A 24,558-nucleotide genomic window follows, 5' to 3' on the forward strand; every position below is an offset into this window, starting at 1 on the left:
AAAATAAATGAAAACACAAAGAATAGAAATACTTCCAGGGATCACCGGTCAACTTTAGTCATAAAATGAATAGAGTCACGAGACTCACTGTGAGTTCCAAAGTAGTCTGAATTAATTTCTTACAACATATAATACATAAATATAGCATATACCAAATTATTTGCATGGAAATGAAAAGGTATGAGTTTCCTGAAAATTCAATGATAAACCAAATTGAAACACACGACTCCTTTTAAGATGTCATCAACAGAGTAACATGCTTTTCTATACATTTTCCAATTTCATTTGAGCAATGGAGAGTTTTATGTGACCTAGATAGCAATGTGATCTGAATACAAAAGAATAAAACTATGAAAATATTTAATCCACTATTACAGATGTGCAGGTTTAAAGTTAACATGTATTTCCAATTTTTTTTTTTTTTTAACAAACATATAATAATATTATGAATCAGAAAAAGTTAGCAAGTAGAATATACTTATAGTTAAGTACTCTTGTCATTTTCATATGTAGATATAAAGAGAGGGAAAAAAAAATTACATTTATTTTTGTTAGATAAAACAAAACATCAATCAATTATAATAAATTTATTCACTCATATGAATAAGTGCTTAATATTTCCTGCTGTTAACTATTACATATATATAGCATTCCAATACTACACAAAAATCCTATTAAACTATTTCTCTCAACACAGAATTGTAGGCTTTGATTTTCGAAGCAATGGACATATCCACATATTTGTCTCCTATAGTAACAATAGCACCACCAATGATGGAAGGATCAACCTAAAAAAGAATAAGATTTATTAAGTGTTTATAACTATATAAGAAAACATATTTTCTTATATGTGAAAATTTCAAAGTTAACTTTACTTTATAGTTGCAGTTGCAATGTAATTATTACCTTTGCTTACATGCTGCAAGTCCATTAAAAAAGGCATCCAGACACTGTTCATTATTTTAAAGCTAATTATTAACAAAACTGTAAATGCTTTTCACAGCTCATTATTTTAAAGCTAATTATTAATAACAAAACTGTAAATGCTTTTCACTGTAAGAGCATATTTTCTTTCAGTGTATGAAGTATTCTTTCAAGTAAAGGCTCATCCACATATTTAAATTTATAAATATTCAATTAAAAAAAAGTATGCTTGGTTACATATTCTTCAGATTAAAATATCATGAATACATATAACATTTCATAATTTTGAGTAAACAGTTGCTGAATTACAGACAGTAAGTGCTGAGACTTGCAAATCCTTTCTAAAACAATATAAGTTTGAGATTCTTTCTCATGCTTTCTTTCACCTTTTCTGATTCCCTACTCAATTCCTCAGTTTGTTCACACCATGGCTTCGATAAAGAAATTTTGACAAAAATTAAAAATTGGATTATATCCATGAAATTCTAAAGAATAAAAAAAGTGCTTAATAGCCCCTGCCTCGACCCAAGATTTACATACAAAGACCACAAATTTACTAAGACAAAAAAGAGGTATAAAAAAGTAATTAGTAGAGGTATTAAAAGTAAAGTTAGAATTGGTAAATTTCTCTAATTGTAATAAGGAGTAAACAAATCAATATGTTGCACTTATATCAATCTGAATACCATGGCATATAAAAACATTAATATGCAATACATGATGATAAATTAATGAAATATTAGAAATTTCAATAATAAAAAATTTAAACTGAAAAAAAAAAAAAAAACGCTGCAAAAAGAATAGCTTTAGATACATTTTATATAACAGAATATTTATTGTATAGTCACAGAAATAAAATAAAAGAATTTTAATCTAAAAATTTTAATTTTTATCGTTTTTTAAAAATTCCAACTTACCTTTGTTTGTAATAAAACTTTTTCATTTTTCTTCACAAAAGATTTCAAAGTTTTTTCAAATTCTGCCAATGTGGGGGCATCAAGAGGCTGCAATAAAATGTGAAAGCACACTTAAATCACAGTGACCAAAAATTCTTCAATTGATATATCCATCAATACAAAAAATTGTAAGCATAATTTATCTTGTTTCCATATCTTTTTACTTGACTTGTAAATAAAATGAAATTTTACTAAACAACTTCTGAAGTAATAAAAAAAATAAGCTTCGTAAAGATAAACAGACACGGGGATTTTTTTTTTTTTTATTTAATTGCCAGTAAAATTTGTTTAAAATACCTATCTCAAAAATTTATTCCAAGTAAGATGAATTAAACAAATACACTCGGTACATTCATCAAATTACGGAAATTTCAAATATCAAATAATCTTATTCATACTTTAAAATGAACAAGTAAATAAGAGAAATGGATAGTAATATAATGCAATAGAAGATTATAATGAAGTATATGTACCAGTGGAAGACATAATTGCTTTAATTAACAAAGCAATACAAATTTTTAAATAAAATCAGTAGCATCTTCCCTTTTATTTTTGTACATTTCTATACTAATATCTTTTGCAAAGATCACATGTGGAATTTCACTCTTTGTAACTTGATGCTTTTTATTTTTATTTATGTTATTTACATAAGGTAAACATTTTCTTCTTTGAATGAGATGAAGGCATTTATTAGAATTATGAAGTCAAACTTTAGAGCAGTTACGATACATAGTAAAAAGATCAGCATTGAAAATGTGCAACTGAATGTTAATTGCCTGAGCAGTTACATTTGTCAAGTGGATTAACTCAGCATTGTTATATATATATATATATATACATAGTATAAAATGAAGCCTCCTGAAAGCATTTGTATACTGAAACCCTAAAAACTCGAGAAATATTTAACTAATTTTAGAGATATTTGTATCATTTTGTAGGGCATTTATTGGGGAAGGTTTTAGTAGTTGAAATCATATTGAAAAAACAAAGCAAAACAACAACAAAAAAAACCCCAGAGTTTTATAACTGCGATTTTAATTATTTTCCTACTACGATTCGCGCATGCGAAAAGCAGCAGTATCTATGCTTTGCACTTATCCGTGCGTGAGCGGAAATCTCAAACTTCGCAAATGCAAATAGCAAGAGCTATGGTATTCATATGTGATACATTTCTTTCATACAGCCATTTTCACCCAAAACGTTTATCACCAAATTTTAGCAAAATAGCTGAATGTTTCAAATCTAAAGGTTCTGAGGAACGCTGCAGCAAGTTAACAGAAATATAGAAAAAAAGTCAATAAATGCAAAACATCTTAATCGAAAATAATGAAAGTAAGCAGAAGAAGTATGTGCAGCAGGAAAAAATCAAGGCAAATGAACAGGAAAGATCGAAATACAGTAGCATACAGTAACATAAAAAAAAGGCAGCCATGTAACCCCAAACAAAGAGCCACCAAAAAATTGCCTACCTCGCAAGCTGCCAAATGACTGGCTATCAAAGCTTAGCCCTAAACATTTTTGAATATGTGCTATAAAAAATTGTTTTGTAGTTATTTTTGATGACTTCTAAATATCTTTTTGATGACATTCCCATGCCATATTGTGTGGAGGCAAGACTTAAGTCTAAAGCTCATTTTTCCTCTTAGATGTTGTGCCATGGGCAATATTATGCGGGTACTGACAATATATATATATATATATATATATATATATATATATATATATATAGCACTTTTAACATTGATCTAAATTTTATCAAATGTCCGTAGAAAAACATAATTAAAAAAAGAACACTCTTATTAGCACATAAAATTTTTTTTAATTACTAGCAAGATGCCTTAAAGTTCTATCTAATTACCAGGTTAATGGTGGTTACATAATTTGCATAACATAGTCTTAAAGGCTTCTTCAGAAAAATATTTCTTTAAACTTCAAATTTTTTTAGACAAAAGCCTAATACTATTTTAAAATCATTATACCATTCTGCTCATTGTGCATTTGCATTTTTGTAACCTTTTGTCTATAGCTTTATACATCCAATTATGTTACAAGAAACAGAGTTTAAAAATGGACAAAATTAAAAAATTTTTCACCACTGCTTACTTATGAAATAAAATTTTATTGTAATACAATGAACCTTCAGAAGTTTTAAATGGGTGCGTAATAAAATTAAACAAAACTGCAAAAATTAAATTCTTTAAACACCTTAGCCAAAAGAAATAAATAAAAACATATTTATAGATGTACACATATGCAAACTTGCATATTTTCTAAGTAAAGGATATTTTCTGTTCTTTAAAAGCATAGATTTTATAAACTATTTTAAAATTAATTTTAAATGAATTATTTAAATTTCAATATTTATTTCTGTTTTAGCACAATGTCTTCTATTGTAGAACAAATAACGTCTTTCTGGCTTTGACAACAGCAAACAAAATTTTTTTTTAAAAAAATCAAAAAATGGGGAAAATTATTAAGATAAAAAAAATTAAGTTTTTTATAAGATTAGCAATACAGGTCTATTAGCTTTTCCAATATTTCTAAAAATTAACAAACTATCAGTTTATTTAGATGGATACATATCCAAAAATGTAAGCATTGATGTAGTAGCATAGACATGGATCTAACAGTTCATATTTGACTTTTATATATGCAACAAAAAATGAGATTCGTCAAAGCTGGGATGGAAAGTGTAAATTTCCACCTACATTAACTATTTTTTAGAAATTTTAATTTAAATCTTATAAAACTAAGAACTAAGCATTCCAGAAGCATGGCAATTAATTAATTTATTTATTACTATTATACTTTTCAACACATATAAAAGAATATAAAAATAAAAATTGCCTAAAAACAAATCCTAATACATCATTTGGAATACAAGATTCAATGTGATCCAATGAAAATAATCCTGATAATAATTGTATTAACTGAAACGAGTATTAATTGAAAATGATACTTATAAATCAAAGAAACGAATGAATTTTTATACAAACCAGAAGAAAAAAACTCAAACTGAATCATTAAAAAAGTTTAAAAGCAAAAACGACTTACTTTAGCAGTAACAATCTGGCAAGCAATTTCACCTCTAATGTTGCTCATAATACCATTAAAACAATCAAGAACTGACATTAATGCTTTCAAACGTCCATTTTCAGCCATAGCAACTGAAACACAACCAAGAATTAAAGCAACATCTTGATATTATTAAACTATATTACAATGGCATTTTCACGATAAAAAGAAATATTATAAGAGTAAATTTCAGACCATTTTTACAATGGTCATTAAGCAGAGTTATATATAAATATTTTAGAGCATATAATTTATGAAAAAAATAATTGGAACAAAAATTTATAATAACTACTGCTTAATTCAAAATTTCTGACAATGATTTCTAACATACAATTCAGTTCCAGATTACAAAAGTAATGCAAATATCTTGTATATTGTAACGCTTATAAATCAGCAAACTAAAGAGTATTAGCTACATACCATCAAAAGTTACTCAAACTATGAATGCATATTATATTTATAAACAGGTAATGAGATGAAAATTTTCTAAACATTGAAATATCAGATTAAAAATAGAACTAAAATCACATTTGCCAGATTTCTGATATTGAACTCCAAAATGGCTGTTAGGAAATAAAAAAATATTTAAAATATGAAGAATCTAAAAAACTTCTATTTTTGAAACTATTTGTAGATATAAGCCTCAAATTTTAAATAGAAGTCAAATAAGGAGCACATTATTAATCATGACAAAGAAGCATACACACAGGAGTAATTGCATATAAATTGCAGATCTTTGGTGGCACCTTAACATTACAATCTTGAAGCTACCAGATCAACATGGTTTACCTGCCATTAATAAATTTATGAAGATTATATTTAACATAAGCCATTCAGGTAAAAAAGTATATCTAAGTGAATATTGTTATTCGACTCTAAAAATAAATTAAATCCTCATAAAATTTTTATTTTTCAATGAATTTTAATCTTTTCCATAAGAAAAAAATAAGCATTGTTTTCTTTTCCTACATGAACACAGTATTATTTCTAACTCCAAATAGAAAGATGAATATAACTTCTGTCATACCAAGATACATACATGTAAAGTTTTTTATGTATGCACATGCACACTAAACTCTTTAATATAAAAAGAAGACTTTTCTTGATAAATACAATTTCTTGTCATACAGCACAGTTAGAATTCTGTCATATAGCAATGACACAAAGAAGTTTGTTTAATGTTACTTTATTGCCCACAAATGTTATTTGTTGTAATAAATGTTTTTAATATTTTTTTAAAAAATTGGTATTTATTACAGATCAATTAGAATGTATTTATCAGAGTTGCAATTCAAATCTAGAAATAAATTACCTTTATTTTCCATGTACATATATGCAATATAACAGGAAATGTGTGAACAGCACTCATTCAATAGTTATAATGGATTAACAATACCTATAGTTTCAAAGAATGTGAAAAGGTAGGAAAGGAAGCAATAATTCAACATTATTTGAAATAATAGTATATTAACAGAAATTATTAACAGAAACACCCTGTATATATATATATATATATATATATATATATATATATATATATATATATATATATATATATATATATATATATATACAGGGTGTTTCAGTGAACCGTTTCAGAACTTCTAAGAGGGGTAGGGTACATCCTGACAACTCGAAATCATAGAGCAAAGTGAGGTCGGAAATGCTTTCCTGAAGCGGTGTTGTACACAGAAGCACCATAAAGAAAAGAGACCGTAAATGGGAATTGTTTTAATAATACATGAAAAGAAGCAAAAGGTACATGGATTAAAGTAAATGTTCGAAGTTTCTTCCACGGGCTACAATGCACGTCTCACATCTCCGACGCATGGACATTGGACATCCGAACATTCTGGAATACTCCAGGCATATCTCTCCGGCAGCTACTGCGATTCTTGCAACGAGCCCCTCAGCAGTGTCAATAGGGGTGTCATAAACTAGCGATTTCATATGACCCCAGAAATAAAAATCAAGACATGATAAGTCGGGTGACCGAGCAAGCCAACGCACGGGACCCCCACGTCCGATCCACCGTTGACCAAATGTGACATCCAGGTAGTTACGAATATCTCAGCTATAATGGGCAGGGGCTCCATCGTGTTGGAACCACATTGTCTGTTGCGTCAATACAGAAATCTGTTCATCTCTCAAAAGTTGTGGCAATACTTGCTGCAGAAAGAGCAAGTACGTAGGTCCGGTTAGACAACCCGGTAACAGGTAAGGTCCGATGAGGTAATCTCCCACAATACCGGCCCATACATTGACCGAAAATCGATTCTGTGCTGCACGACGTCGTACTGCATGCGGGTTCTCGACCGCCCAGATATGGTCGTTATGCGTGTTGAAAATTCCTTCCCTTGTGAAGGATGCCTCATCGGAAAACAACACTTCAGCAGGAAAAAGTGGATTTGTAGCACATTTTCCCAGGTACCACTGTGCGAAAGCAATACGAGGTACATAATCCTCCAGTTTCTGTGTCTGGACCCGCTGCACGTGAAACGGATACATGTCTTCTGCTCGGAGAATCCTCCAGACGCTGCAATGGGAAACCTCGACTGCGTTTGCTACACTTCATGTACTCGTTCTTCGATTCTCCTGTACATGCTGCAGCACATTCTGTTCGGCGTCTGCAGTTTGTGTTGTTCTTACCCTGTCCCTGTGAGCTCTTTCTAATGAACCTGTCTCAGCTAACCTCTGATGCAGTCTTGCAAAGAAATTATGACTGAGAATACGCCTCGTCGGATATCGTTCCGCGTACAAACGCTGTTCGGCTGGCCCACTACAATTTGCAGCCCCGTACGCCAAATGCATATCGGCTAACTCTGCGATCGTGTAATGATCCATCCTACTAACTTGGCGTTCTTGTGCGAAATGAAGATTCCCTGCACGAAAGCTCGGACTTTTCGCACAACGCCATCTACCGCGTCAGGAAAGCATTTCTGACTGCCCATGGGCATATGATTTTGGTTCGTCAGGATGTACCCTACCCCTCATAGAAGTTCTGAAACGGATCACTGAAACACCCTGTATATATATATATATAATAACTTTTCATTTATTGTCTACAACTTAGCAAGACAAAATTTATATATTAGGGGGGGGGGGGATTGATAACCTCTCATGCTCTTGAATTAGAAATTGCAAAATTTAGAACTCGGGCAAATAAAACACAAAATAACATTTTTGCTATCATGATACAACCCATTTAATGATTATTTAATAAAAAACAGTATGAAGCAAGATAAATTTTTTACTTTTGTTTATTTATTTTTTGCAATCATATATTTGGACATCAATTTCTGCAGTTTTTTCAATCATCAACTTCCTTTTTTTTCTTTTGTAACAATTTTATATGCAATGCTGCTTTGCATTTATTAGACTTCATTTCTTTTTCCTTTCCCTGAGTAATTTTTTGCTTTTCCTAATACTTCATAATATCTTGTACATACTAATTTAGCATAATGACGCAAATATTTTGGAATCGGAACATTAAAAACACCTCTGTAAAAGTTTATGACATTATACACAATTTTTAGACCAATTAAAGAATATTCTTCCAGATTTTCAATAAACATAACCTTACTGATAATAAATCCACTTTCCATAGATGTACTGCCATTTGAAAATAGAAGAATTATTTTTAGAACTTGGGGGAGGGGGGGAATCGGGGAATTCTTTGGTCATCAAAATATTATAATAGAAATCATCAAAACAATCCTCCCTCCCTTAATTCAATCAAACTATTCTATGTATTAACTTTTTAGCTTTATGAAGAAAATTTTCAATTGGATCTTTGCAAATTCAGAACTCACCAGGGAAGTTTGTGCTTTGGAATAAAGAAATTAAAGGAAATCAACCATTCATTTTTTATATAATAACACATGGGTTCTTCCATAAATGTGGATTTAAACAAAATGCAGTTTTTAAAAGAGCAAAATTTTGGGACATACGTTCAAACATATTTTTATAGTATTCTAAACAAATATAAAACAGTCTGTAAAAAAGCCTCTTTCTCAGTTTCAGTACCTGCACTTTCAAATAACTTGTAGTCACTATTCCAATATCAAATTTTTTCTCAGATTTTTAGGATAATCAAGCTTGACTAAAAATAAGCAACTTCATTAAAGCCAACTACAAATTTGTTATTGTTTAAAAATTTCTAAAGAAATTGTTGAAAAAAGTTTTTTTCCCCATAAACATTTGTAACAAATATCATCTAACATCTTTCTACAGCCTAATGTAGATTGTTTGACTATTTCACCATCAATGAACATTTGAGAAAATATTTCTAATATATCATTAAATATAGCATTCTAATATAGCATTAAAAAATAAATGCGATGCAAAATGTTTGAAATTTGCTTACTTCCAAATTTGATATTTTCAGACTTCACACATCATCTCCTCTATTTCTTTTAGTTTAATATCAATGATCACTTTTATGAACTGGCATGTAATTGTGTTAGCTCTCTTTTAACATGACTAATTAGTGCTAATTTTTTCATTATTCTAGATAATACGTTCACTCACTAGAAGATAATAAGTTCAATCTTCTTACAGAGAGAGCAGCATCCAGAAAACAAATTATATGTCCAATCCACATTAAATATGGATATTGCGCAGCTCATTGTTTTAAAAAAAAATTCTTAATCTACTCTGAATTAGGTCATAATTTCTCAAATAATAAACCATTCAATAAATTCATATGTAAGTGACTAAACATCACTACAACACTTAATGTTGCTATTCCTGTCAGAGAAATTTATTCTATTCTCTCACGAAGTTATAGCAGTCTCGCATATGTTCATTAGCTGTAATCTGAGAAACTCATGAAAAGATAACAAAAGAGTCTCTAAAATTGTAATCACACTGATCTATAATACAAAAAAAAGAGGAGGGAGTGAAAAAAGGGCGAGTTTCAACTATTACATAGTCATGAATGGTGTTCCATTTTTAGAGCTATGGTTACAATCTTATTTTTGCAATGTTCAGATATCACCATTTAGATTTTTTTTTTTTTTTTAAATATGAAAATATCCCATGTATTTACCCAGTTTGAATGCAAATTTTCAAATTTGCTTGCATTTTTCTTGTTTTCTTTTAGAAGATTTTTAATTTTACAGTACTATCCCAATGCTATGGCAAATCATTATTAATTTGCAACATGAAAATATCTTAAATTGCCAGATAATTTTGTTATTACTTTCATAAAAAATTATTGCATTAATTGCTACATTTAGAAAAGTAATATAGTCTTATGTTTAATATCATATTTCATATTAAGTCTACTGAAGAGTTATTTAAAAATAATCCTCTATCGTGTTCACGAGTAATATAATAATCCATAATAAATGAAGAAATATACATTTAAAAGTAATGAAAATGCACTTAATATTCTTCATAGTTGTCTTCTTTTGTAAGAATATATGTTATTAATATCAACATCTTCTAAAAACTGAAACTTACCTAACAAATTCAGAGTGAGTGGAGAGTAGTTTTTCTTTAAAAGCATTTTCTTCAAAGCATCTGAAATAATATTATTCAGTTATTAATGAATATTAAATATTTAAAAATTTAACCATAGTGTAAATATATAATAAGTTTTAAGCAACACTTAAGAATTTTTAAATCTTCATTTCAGAGTCTAAAGAAAAATTTAGAAGAAAATAGCAATTTTTCTATTAGCACAGCAACAGCCAAAACATATGCTGTGTGTTGGAGCTGATACATTTTTAGGGTGCATAATGAGAAACTGTTGTAAAAATTAAGTACTTTTAAGCACTTTAGCCCCCAAAATTAAGCACCTTTGTAAAAGTATGCATACATAAATTGCGTATTTTCTAAGCATAGTATTTTTTCTGTTTTATAAAAATGCATAGTTTTCATTGAAAAAAAATTCTTAATAATTAATTTTAAATGCTTATTTTTTAAATTTTAATATTTATTTCTATATTTGAAGAACATTATCCATTGCAAAATTATACCTTTTTGGATTTGACAAAAGCATGAAAAGGATCATAAAAATTGAAATATATATTAATTAATACCAAAAAAATGCTAGCTTTTAAATGATTATCAATAAAGATTTAAGAGCTTTTTCCACATTTCTTAAAATTGAAATAAAATATCAGATAGATACAAGATTTCTCAAAATGTTGCTAGTGATGTAGAAGCTCAGCATGACCACAAATTTTGTATTTGATTTTTATATACGCAACAAAAATTAAAATCTAACGTGGCTGGGATGAAAAGAGTAAATCTCTCCCTGCACTGACGCATTCTATTAAATAGTTTTATCTGCAATCATATAAAGTTAAAAATTGAAGCATTTCTATGGCTATCATCATATGACTGGAAAACTGCCATGAAATTGATGATAGAACAATGCCATGTTCTAAATAAGTTTTTAAAGTCATTTTTGATACAAAGTAATAGAAGAGTTCACAAATGATCAGACTTAAAAGAAATTGTCTTATCATCTCTTATTTTCAAAGTGTAGTAAAAGTCTTTTTTGAACATTTAACATTCCTAAAATTTCATGAAAATCTGCTGTTTAACTTAAAAGTAAAAATTTTTACTTAAAAAAAATTGCAGAAGAAATGTTATATATATTTTAAGAAGAAATGAAAATACTTTAACAAATCTCAGTTTTCATAAATAACAGAAACAAATTCATAAAGTAAAAAAAAAAAAAAAAAAAAAAAATCAGTTCTGTAGTTAGAAGCAAAATGGAAAGATAGCAGACAGAAAGTCTAACCAAAACTTTCCTGCACATTGCCAGAAAATACCTTGTGTGGCATTGGTGTACAATAGATATGGAATATTAACACTAGGTGTGAATTAAATATTTTTACTGATTCTATCATGTGATCGTTGGCAAGTGCTTGGGGATTAATCTCTGGCATACGGTTGAAAGCATCCAAAAAGCAAATTTCGATTTAGATGCATTCATCTTATTTTATTAAAACAAAAATTTAACTCAAAACCACACTTATAGTCACAAAATTACATACCATATTTGATGTATTTAAGTCACAATATTTTTAAGTTAACGAGTTTACAATTTCTGAAAGTACAGACCGACATATGATTCTATCAGTCTTATATTCAATCTATCTTACATCTATCTTATATTTGAACAACAGACATTCCTCGAAACGGATGTTGCTGAAAATTTGATCGAAATCTACAAGTTTGGTGTAAAGACCATATACCAAATTTCATCTATCCAGGTAAAAGTGTTTCTGTGTTATCTTTGTCACAGACAGACATTTTCCAAAAATGTGTTTTCGAATTCAAGGAGACATAAAACGTGAAGATACATAAAAATAGCGTGCTCAAATTTTTTGACGATTGCAAAATTTTCTCTAAATCTTGCATACAGCAATTTTTAAAAAGTCGAAGCCAGCGAGAAGCAATATATCGCATTGCTTCAAAACTTAATAAAAATTATCAAATGAAGAATTTTACTCAATGAACATGCTTGAAATTTTTTAAAGTTTAAATAAAAGCAAAAAGAGTTTTTTTTCTTTTATTTTTACTATAACTTTAACAGCTGCAGAATAATGTGATTCCATGATTTGAAAAAGCAATATCATTTTGAATTTCATTATAATAAAAATCTTTGTTATAAACTGTCCAAAACTAATTTCTCCGAAATTATTTTTAAAAAATTACATTTAACCAAACAAAATTTTTAGTATTCAAAAGCTATTCTATTTTAACCTTTAAAATAGTTTTTTTTTTTTTTTTTTTTTTTTTTGCGATAATATGTTTTGATATGATGAAATCACATTAAAATTCTATTTTTCAATTAAACTTTGATATAAATAAATAAACTTTCAATAAACTTTTATATATATATATATATATATATATATATATATATATATATATATATATATATATATATATATATATATATATATATATATAAAAGTATTAAAACCAAGTTAATAGGAAAATCAAAAAACCAAATAAAAATTAAACCAAAAAAAAAATATATATAATAAAAATATATATCTAATATATAAATATATTAGATATAAAATCATAAAATCTAATTTCAGGGGATTTTCGGGTCATGAGGAATCATTATTAGACTAATGTCTGCATTTCCTTCATAGAAAAAAATCCCTTTCTTTGAATCCCTGCCTGAGGGTGACCCTTGAAAAAGTCTTCAGGCCGGATTCTTTTTATATATATATATATTTTTTTTTTGGTTTAATTTTTATTTGGTTTTTTTGATTTTCCTATTAACTTGATTTTAATACTTTTGTATCAATTCATCTGTGTTTTAGAAGTAGCTGCAGTTGCACTCTCTAAATACTATGAAATTTCTTTCCTTTTCCTTTTTTGGTTTTAGTTTGAATAGGTAATAATTTTTAGTAGCGATTTCGAAACTGTTTTGTTTCGTTTTCAAACTATTTCTTACTTTAGATTGGTTATATATATATATATATATATATATATATATATATATATATATAAAGAGAGATTTTATTTGGGAAAAAAATTCTATAAAAGTTATAAAAAAGGAAAAAAAAATCTTTGCAGAACGTAAATCCTAAAAACCTTTTTTTTTTTTTTAATTTTTAAAAAAATATTTAAGTATTAGATCCAGCAATTTCTTTTTTCTTTAAACAAATTTGGCAAGATTAGTCCAACAACAAAAACATTCAAATACATGGGGACATTCTAAAAATACCGCAAAAGATATCACGATCATTGAAAATTTAAGGCTTCAAGTTAAAATTTCATCTTACTAGATTTTACGCAATTTACCAATGTAATTACATACCACAATTAATTACAATTTAATATAGTACAGTTGAATATCTTTAGTAGGTCATGCAAGCGATTGCTCAAAAAACGACATATAAATGAAAATGATGATCGAATATATGAATGTTTTTAAAGCAGTTTTATCCAAATTCGATATATCGTTTCGGCACATTTTCCATATCGTTTCATATTTTCCGTTGATCGGACCACATTGCATATTCTTCTTTAACAACACACAAAAATTTAAATATATATACTTACTAAGCATAACATAAATAAATTCTTAAGTTATCTATATACGTTAAAAACTGAAATTATAATGTTCATTTATTTGCGATAAGTATGTCATAGTACACATTTCATACTGCCCCTTTCATATAACTATTTCAGTATTTTAATGACAATGCACATAGTCAAAAAAAGGAAGCAAAAAAATTCAAAAAGAAAGGGAGCAGGGAAAAGAATTATTAAGCGTTATTTTAATATGAGCTGGAACCCCTGGATGCCTTCCTCGAATTCTTTCCTTTTGTTGGTTTTTCTTTTTTGATACAACCGGTAAACAAGCTTGTACAATCATGAATTCAAATTATCATATTCAACTTGTGGGGAAACAAAACAAAACGAAAAGCTTTATTCCTCTCCACAAGAAAATTAAGCACTTTTTGGTCCTTAAAAATGGTTTTCAAATTTAAACACTTTTCCTGATGCTATGCACCATGATTTCTTTCATAATTTTATTTCAGTTGTATTTCACAGAGTTTTCCCAAGTCAACACAATGCAACACTTTCTTGACGTCAAAACATAACTACAGCTGACATTCATTCAAACACCTCTCTATATGAGTATTTCTACCAAAATTAAAAATATAAATTTTTATATTACTTTCTCCTTTTCTGTGTGACAATGCAAAAACTATAAATTTAAAAGATTAAAATGTTTTATGCTTGCTATTTATCTTATTAAAATGCCTTTTAATTTAGTTTTTAATATCAAAGTTTTTAAAAATTGTTTTCAGTGAATATTGTATGGCTTTTCAGAAGCTTCACCAGAAAAGTGAAATTATATTCCAAATTAATCTCACAATATTTTGCACCCCCCCCCTCCTCCTTTCCTGATCACTCCTGTTTTGTTTAATAGTTCTCATTGCTTGCGATTCTGTCAATCTAAGCTATTAAAATCAGTTTATCGATGTAAAACTTTTAAAACCTTCCTTCCTCATAACAAAAAAAAAAAAAAAAAAAAAAAAATCCAATATTCAACACTATCCCAGGCTCTAGATCACTGGCATTTAAAAAATTACTTGGCTATTCATTTATGTTTTCAACCTTTTCTTGTTATAGTACAATATATTGTTGTAGCTTATGAATGAGTAGCAGCTTATTAACTCATAACTGTCCGCTATTCTACATATCAGATAATTACATTTCAGTACCATGGCTAGATTGAATGCATTACATGTTTCTTTTCTTTTTTCCTTCTGGTTTTCAGACTATAAATTGATATTTCAGTTAAGCTCCTGAAAAATTTTCAACAAGTATGTATTTCTCTTTAAATATGGAAAGAATTTTTTCTCTTTTTTTAATACAATTTTTAAAAATCTTTTAATATACAGAAAGGCCAAGAAATTATGTTATAAAATTAATGAGTATAATTAAACCAAATGTCATATAGAAATTGTTGAAAGCATGTGGAGATGAATTCTGGAGGAAGGGAAAGGAAAAATTCAAGCAAGAGGGGAAAAAATCCTGTAAAATTTTTATACCTCAAAAGTTGCATTTAAAATATAGTAACAAAAATCATCAGTAGGAAAGTTGATCAGTCTCAACAGACATGGATTATGTAAAATTTGAAAGATACAAAATGGATATGCATAAATTAATGGAATGCCATACGAAACACATAGATACAGTTACATTTTCAAAGTAATACTAAACCAGGAAATTTTTTTTAAAGTAAAATCGTCTATCCAATGCTTTCTACTGTGATACTTACTTTCATTCCAGTCTTTAAATTTAACTACTAATACTTCCAAAACAGGGAAGGCTATTTTATGGTCATTCTTTACAAAAATTTCTAAAATTACCTTTTCCTGATTTTTTTTTCTCATAATTTTTGTTTTAAAAACATTTGTGAGTCAAAATTCAGTTAAGAATTTTTTGTCTCACAATTATTTCAATCTTGGTATTTATAATATTATTTAGATAGAAACTTACAGAAATCTATGCCTTAAATTAATTGGTGTTAAATAACTTCTTAAATATTATAAAACTAAGTTTTGTATATTTGAAATTTATCCAGTAGTATATATACATGCTCTCATCACACCTATGACAAATTCCAATGAATGTTAAATTTTGTACAATACTTGTTCTATATATTCATTTTATGTCCAATTTGTAGTAATCCAAACTTCTGATGTAAAGCAGAGAACAACGTTTCCCTTCAAGTAATTGACAGATGCACCCACCCCTCTCTTTCCTTAACATGTTTGCAATAATGATACAAAATGTCTCATCCAAACCAAAAGAATTAACCCAAAACATATTTTACAGCTGAAAAACATTCTTTTCAACAGTAAAGTCTATGGCTTAATCATAATTTGAGAAAAAAACTCATTTTCAGCTTTGGAATTTTCAATAATAATACAAAAATTTACAAATTCATTTATGTAGAATTTAACTTACCAATTTTAATATTGATTTTCAACAGTGGATTCATAACAAATTCGGCAAATTTTCTATCTTTTGACAGTAAATCCTAGATTTGAAAGAATATATTGCATATTATTAGATCATTTTAAAATGGTAATAAATATCTATCTAATAAATTACACAATGCTGCAATTACTGTTCATGATACAATTACTGTTAAATTACACAATGCTGCAATTATATATTTTAATGTGCATTATGCATATTAAAAATTATACATAAATAGATTTTACAAAATGTGGCTTTTTTTTTTATTACTGAATATGTTCCTTGGATATTCAATTGCAAAATACATGCATCGATAGGATAAAACTGTTTATTGGAGGTATCTGCTAGTTAACATATGCCAAGTACGCATAAATTCCATCTACTGTAAAGACAATATTATATATACATATAAGTATGTATATATGTATGTATTGCTGACTAGGAAATTATAGTTAAAAAAGAATTAAAGTTTTAATTTAAACATAATTACTAAGCACTGAGTATAAATATATAGATAAATAACTTATAATATCATCTGATTTTGAAAATGGATTGGGTGGCGGCAATAATTTTAAAATATAGTCTGACAGCAAAGATATTTGAGAAGACATTTTGCTATCAAATTTTCATACCGTTGGGCAAATTTAAGAGACAGCAACTTCATGTACATGTCAAAAATTTGAAGAATTTAGATATTGAAAATTTTGACTGACAATGTTAAAGGGTAATAAAAAGGATATTGCTCATGCTCTGTAATTTAAGGTTACCCAAAATTGAGGACTTAAAATTAAATAAATCACAAAATAACATTCTTGCTATCATGATAAAAATTATTGAATGATTTAGAAAAATATAACAAGGGTTTATTTTATTTATTTTGGTCATTTCAAACATTTTGGTATCAATTTTGGCAGATTTTTTTTCAGCCATCGCTTTTTTTTTTTTCTTCCCTTCTTTTCTAAAATGCCAATTTAATAGCAAAAATAAATTGTATTTTTTTCAGTCCTGGAAAATGGGCTGATCTACGCAGAAGAAAAAGGAAGCGAGTAGAAATGGTGCAAGATTCCACAAATTGTATCTACAGATAAAACGATGATCTTTTATTTTTCTAATATTTAAAAAAAGGTCAGCATTTTTCAGATGGGGGAAAAACCCTAAGATATTTCAAAATTTCTGTGCTTTCTCTGTTTTTAAGGAAAATTTCAAAAATCCTTGCATTTTCCTTGTTTTATAGTTGATTTTTAAATTCCCTGTGTCTTCCTATTTTCTTAGTGCTATGGCAAATCCGATACTAGAATTAAAAATTTTATTACAAAATAGTTGAACATTTATAAAACATTAAAAAAAAAGTGACAAACCTACTTTCAAATCTTTAATGTCCTTTTCAACAGCATCAATCTTTTTCTCTTTCATAGCAGCAGAATACAAAGCAGTGGCATAACGACCTTCAACACCGAACACTGATACAGGGGGCTGTGTCAAGTAATAAAATAGAAAAATATTGATGAATCCATCTATATTTATCTATATATATGCACACAACGCATATATGTAATAAATGCAATTTATTCTCATTCTAAAAATAATTATTTTCTAATCACATAAACTTTTGCTTCTCCTTAAATTTTGAGCTGCACAAGTTCTTATTTTCCAACAATATCATTTCATGTATTAAAGCCAAAAATACTTTTTCATCAAAATTCCATTATAAAGCTATACAAATTCAGAATTCTTTCTCACTGCCTCTTTTTTTCAGCTTTCTGCTTATCTCTGAACTGGGTTTCCATTGGTCATGGTTCTTACAAAGACATTTTGATAATGAATAAATCTTAACATCGCAAATAATAAAAAATATTGCTGAAGAAATCCATGTCTGCATCCTGCTTATTAGTCTTTCCACGGTTATATATAGCTATGATTTAACTTTCAGAATGCTTTTATAAAATAAAAGGTGTCAATAGTTATTACATAACCTCTGATAACAGAATCACTATATATCCCTAATTATAACGCAATTCTGCAGAAAAACGTTTCAATATTCAAACATGTTCTAAAGTCATTTTTATAAAACCTTTCAAAGTTTATAAGAAGCTTTTTTTATTATTATTATTTCATCAATGGATCAAATAGCAGAAAGAAATTTTAATTAATGGAAAAAAAAAGTGCAAGGAAATACTATATCATAGAGCTTGCTTGTTCATATTTGTTGAATTTTTTCTGAAAAATATTCAAATAATAATCAAAATGAGAGGGTGAATTATCAAGGTGCAAAACCCATTTTTCACTCACTTTCAAAGCATTTTTAATGAATTGCCTTCTTTATTTAATAGTACAAAATACACAAATAATATTCTTTATTGACAGTTAGGCGAGTTCATAGAAAGACATGATGCATATTTATCAAACAAACAAATAAAAGTAATATTGCTCTAATTTTTGAGCAATTTTTCTTTGTCTTTTCAGTCTTTTTTCATCTTTCAAGAGAAATTTATAAAATAGTTGAAATGTTCCTTTACCAAAAGTATAGATACATGTTCCATCTTTGACAGGACTGCATTTCAGAAGGAAACCTTCTTTTAAAATATTTGTATTCAAACATGTTATCTGAACTAAACATTCTAACAAACTCGCAAAAACTAAATTTTTCTGAATCCTAATTTTTACAATCAAATTTGATAATTAATTTATTTATACAACCTATTATTATACAAGTTATTTATAACAATACTTTAATAAATAAACATTTTAAGAAAATTTAGTTGGATTCTAAATTATTTGACTGAAAATTTATTCATTAAATAATTTGCTACGCATAATATTGAGGTAAAAAGCAAAAGAATTTCTACGCTTACCTTTATGGAATAGCTTTAACAAGAAACTATGCACAAAATATCCATAATTTTAAATTGTACACTTTCTATTAAATAGCTAAAAATACAGCAAAAAATTACTTACTAGTTAATTTGAATTTTAAAATATGTATTGAATAATGTTTGAAAATTCTCTCGATTCACAACTCGAAAAGTTCTTTTTCAATTTTCAAATCATTATTTCAACTTTTTTAGGCATGAAGAATATATGTTATCGTTTACATCCTGTTGTATTAGGTATGTTTTCAGTCTCTAAAAACATAAAGCATCAGAAAATGTAGCAGTTTGAATAGGAGTTTCATTCCCAGTTTCTGCATCAGAATAACTATTCATTGATTATGATAAATCAACAATTTCATTTGCATAGATACATAGTTCATCATTACATGTGGCAATCATTAAGTCTATCCCAGGAATGACTTCTTTCCATAAAAAAAAATATTCTGAAATGCACATGGAAATCCTTCTGAGAGCATTTTTCAATTGTATTTTTAGAAAATCTAGTTCCAAGACTGCCTCACAAAGTATAGAGCATCCAAAATATTGGCTTTTCATCTGTTCTTTATATTTTTTTCCAATGATGCTAATAATTTTTCTCAAAAGTAACTTTTTGTAATTAACTTTTAAAGAACAAATAATACCAAGATCAAGTGGCTGAAGCTTACTTGAGTAGTTCGCAGGGAATAACATGACTTTTAGAATTGTAAATTGGAGGGTGTGCAGGACACTGACCAATAAACAAAATAATTTTTATCTCTAGGAATAAAACTTAAATAAGATATCAAAAAGTCTATAAATAGAAACAAAGTCCTAGATTTTTATTTGCTGATTGTTTGCTAGATTTTTGTTGCCCCTCTTTCCTTCAAAGTATTCTTCAATTCTATAGCAAAGAATTTGGCGAATCAATCCATTCAATCAGGCAGAGCAACTTTCTACCCAATTTTTTATTACATTTTTATTTACATCTGCCTTTTCTTCATACATATATTTAGACTATGAGGCTTGCTTTTTAAAACAGGTTAATGAGTTTTTTCTTTGATGAGTAGGTCAACTAATGGCTATTTTCTTGGTACAAATAATGTTGAACCATTTCACTAGGTCTAATACAAGAATAAAAAAACAGGGTGGTTAACATTTCTGCTGTTTGAATTTCCCTGATTTTTCCAGGTTTTTTTAAGAAACTTCCCTCACATTTTTCAGATGTTTCTAATACCTACAGAATTATGTCGTTTTATTTTATTCTCTTTAATTATTGCACAATATGTTCTTAACTTTATTTGAAAATTTTTTCTACTTTTTTAACTAAAATGTAATTTAAAATTTAATTCTCAGAAAAAAAAAATTTTTACTTATTGAATTTCAGATAAGCTTCAATTATGTAAAAAATCTTCAACTTTTTTTTTTTTTTTTTTGGAAAATATATAAACCAACGCTAGAAGATGCATGCCCATCTAGACCAAGTTTTAGCCAACCGATCATATATCAGAACTGTTTGTCAAATTTACTCACAAAAAATGCAGTATAAAATTATATGCACATTGATAGAGTGCTCACAAATGAAATTATTTGTTTCCTTCCAGTGGGGTCTCCCCTATCCATACTGATTACTAACACGTCAATCAGAACTGAACAATAATTTTACTACCAGAAAGAAAAAAAAATTCCTTTAGAAATACAAAATGTAATCTGCATCAAAATAAGAAAAATTCTTCAATGAAATCAAAACTGCATGATTTTTAGCTCACCAACTATAATAAAAAATCACTTGCAAGCTGGTTCGTTGCTTAACCCGTAAAATAGAGAAAAAAGAGGAAAATTTGCCCTTATCAATTCTTTTTTATATTGCATAAAAAGAAAAATGTTTTAGAGGTATAAATTTCAAAAAAGAGAATATGAATGAATTTTGTAAATTTTTGAGGCAAATAATTTCATAAATATCAAATAATAATTTTAAAAAAATACTGCCTTTCTCTTTTTAATTTTTTTTTTCTTTTTTTTTTTTTTTTTTTTTGAAAAAATAACCGGCATGTGTACCTATAATGTATCAAACAAATTAATTTCATAAAACCTAGGTCCAAATGTAATTTAATAATACTGATTCGTTTTTTTTTATATGGATAAATTCTACTTCAAGATGTTCCAACTTTTTAAAAACAGTTTCAGAAATTAACAATTTATTTATGTACTTATTTAATCTGCTTTTCATTCTTTTTGTTTATAACATCAGAATTTGCTGTTGCATATGAAGATTATAACCAAGAATTAAAAATTAAAATGTAAGAAAAACTCAATATTTACAGCACCATAATGCAACAGTATTATGAGGCCATAAAATTATTAGAGAATGTAATACTAATAGTGCTAAAATATATACTAGACGAAAATATTTTAAAAACTTCCAATTATATATAAAATCCAGCACTTGCAGAAGCTCAAATTAAAAACCAAAATGGAAATATAAATAGAATCTCATTAAAAAAAACTTCCTTTTGGATTAAAAAAAACATTTTCATTAGAATATAATTTTAATTTTCCAACAGTAATGTTTTACAGCATGTAAAACATGTGCAATAAAATTAAAACATTGAAGTACAAGCTTACTTTAATCATAGCTGCAGATTTTACAGATGTACTGCTGAACTGACGAGCCTAAATTAAAATAAAAAATACATTCAGATATTGCAGTGATAGAAAATAAAACAGAGGCAAAACTAATTCAATTTTATTCTATATTTCTCAAAATTGCTTTCATATAAATTTCTTATTCTCAGAAATTTGAGTAAGACAGTTTAAGTGTTTTATGTCAATAAATAAATTCAGCTTCACAAAACAATGAAATTACAACAATTCAAACTGAATGTTAATGTTTTCAACTCATGTAATAAGTATAAATTAGCTTATTCTTTTATCTATAACTATTTAATTATTTATTTAACTATAGAATTTACAAATAATGTTAATCATTTCCATCTCCTGTCACAGCAAGAATATTTATAAATATTTTTTTTACCAAAGAGCAACTAAAATAGTAAATATTTATTGTTGCTCAAACATGCACTGATAATAAAGATTGATGCTCAAACTGCAAAAATTTTAACACAGATTCAAACACTTCTAAATTCTGTGTCTGATCAGAAACTAAAATTTAAAAAAATCAATAAAATGAAGCAAACTAAAATTTACATTTTCCAAAACAAATAAATTAGAATTCCCAACCCACCATTAATCCATATTTCCTCGTAGTCATGAAAGCAGCACATATATGTCGTATTTATATAAATTATTTCGAAAATTTTAATATAGATTAAAAAAGTACTCAAGATGACTTTATCACAAATTTAAATTAGTTTAGGTATTTTTAATAAATTTTCAAATGGTTATTTTTAGAGATGCTTCTTTTTATGTTCTCAATGTACAAATTTTTAAAGGTTTTGAGCTCCAAAAAAAAAAAAAAAAAAACTAATTTGAATTTATTGATGTAATATTCAATGTTTTTATACCAGTAAAAAATCATTGCCAAGCAAATTATTTAGAAGACCAATTTTCTTTTCATTTTTGAAAGTCTGAAAAGAAGATGATGGTACAAGACTTTAATTTTTAACCTCCAACAGAAAGGAATATAATAAATCCTTTCTTTCTCTATTAAATTCTAAATATTGTTGTATTATAATTAATGCAGATGCTTAGCATTCCATATTACAGGTTTATATCATATACTGGAGATGGGAAAGCGGGAAAGAAATTTTCTCAAATTTTTATTGACCAACATGAAGACAATCTATATTTAGAAATTCATTGAAAAAAGCAAGAAAAGGAAGCAGTAATTTAACATTATTTGAAATAATATATTAAAAGAAAGTTCATATTTACACACAGAAAAAAAATCTTTATTTATTATTCAGAATTTAACAAGACAAAATTTATATATTAAGGAGGAAAGAAGATATTACCTCTCGTGCTCTCTAACTATAAATTTTTTAAAAAAATTAAGGACTTGGGTGAAATAAAACATAAAAATCTTTTGTTATCATGGTACAAATCATTTAATGATTGCTCCAAAAACTTTACAAAACAAGAATACTTTCTTTATTTATTCATTTTTGCCAATTCTAGTAACTGGGAATCAATTTCTGCAATTTCAACTTTGAAAATTTTTAGCAATCAGTTTCATGGAGCTAATTGTTAACAAATAAGGTATTAAATTTTTGTATGGCTTAACATACATTTTTTAACTATTTCACTTTCACCAGTGCTCGTGTAAGCTGCCCCAGTCTAGGCTACAGCTTCAACTTCTGTTAAACAAAAACTGGATTCCATGCAACATAATGCCTCAAAAATTATAAATGGTGCTGTCTCCTCAACCAACAATAAAAAGGCAAGACAGAAATGTGGCCTACCCCATAAGAGAGCAGACACAACCTTTCCGCCATCAAGTTCACCAATAGACTTAGCTGCAATAGCAATGATCATATCTCTACAAGACTTTTCAATGATTGGAAATGTTCTACAAGGCTTAAAAGATTCTCACCTCTCCAGCTGGATAGAGATATTAGAAGACTGACCCAACTGGAGCATTCATCCCTAAATTTTCTTATGGAACCTTTCTTTACAAAAACACCACCAGCAAATGATAAGATTAATCTGAACTTGCTTCAACCCTGCTAAAAAAGAAGAACCCCATTATACCCCCTCAGGCAAAAGGGTCTTGAAACCATAAATAAGCTCTCCCAGGAGAACCTGGCAGTTACTTTCACCAATGGTTCTTCAGATAAATGTCTCAGCAGGGATCCTCATTCTTCCACAGGGTGAAAAAGTCAATCTTAAAATTAACACAGGTTTGATTGCCTCCAACTTTGTCAGCGAACTTTTGGTAATGAAAGAAGCCCTAACTTTTTACCTGACTAATTATCAACTGCATTGCAAGAGGAAATCTTCTGTGCTGCAGTGGATACCTGCACATGTAAACACTGAGGGTAAGGAGTCTTTGGATGCTTTGGCCAAAGCAGTATGAAATCTTGTCCAACCTAGTTCCACCATCACACTTGCAGATGTGAACAGATGTAGACTTATAAATCAGTCTTCTAGGAAACCTTTAATCACCGACTTTAATTTCCCTAAAGTAACAACTACAGTGGCTAGATTAAGAACAAATCACTATAAGGGAATGAAGATCCTTCCTGAAGGGACAAGAACTTACATTCACTGCAAGAATTGCCTGGAAACTAAGCTCACAATCAGACACATCTTTG

General features: G+C 27.9%; 1 protein-coding gene across 1 annotated transcript in view; it reads right to left on the minus strand.

Moving 5' to 3' along the window:
• Positions 1-572: 572 nt before the first annotated feature.
• Positions 573-24,558, minus strand: part of LOC129972407 (ATP synthase subunit O, mitochondrial-like) — a 41,137-nt gene continuing 17,151 nt past the window's right edge. Inside the window, exons 3-9 of the mRNA XM_056086532.1 lie at positions 21,911-21,958; positions 17,802-17,912; positions 16,425-16,497; positions 10,422-10,481; positions 4,935-5,047; positions 1,842-1,928; positions 573-788 (exon numbers count right to left, since the gene is read on the minus strand). Coding sequence (XP_055942507.1) covers positions 675-788; positions 1,842-1,928; positions 4,935-5,047; positions 10,422-10,481; positions 16,425-16,497; positions 17,802-17,912; positions 21,911-21,958 — 606 coding nt within the window. The 3' untranslated portion in view covers positions 573-674. The remainder of the gene's footprint in view (positions 789-1,841; positions 1,929-4,934; positions 5,048-10,421; positions 10,482-16,424; positions 16,498-17,801; positions 17,913-21,910; positions 21,959-24,558) is intronic.

The sequence above is a fragment of the Argiope bruennichi genome, chromosome 6, assembly GCF_947563725.1.
Source record: "Argiope bruennichi chromosome 6, qqArgBrue1.1, whole genome shotgun sequence".
NCBI classification, from domain to species: Eukaryota; Metazoa; Arthropoda; class Arachnida; order Araneae; family Araneidae; genus Argiope; species Argiope bruennichi.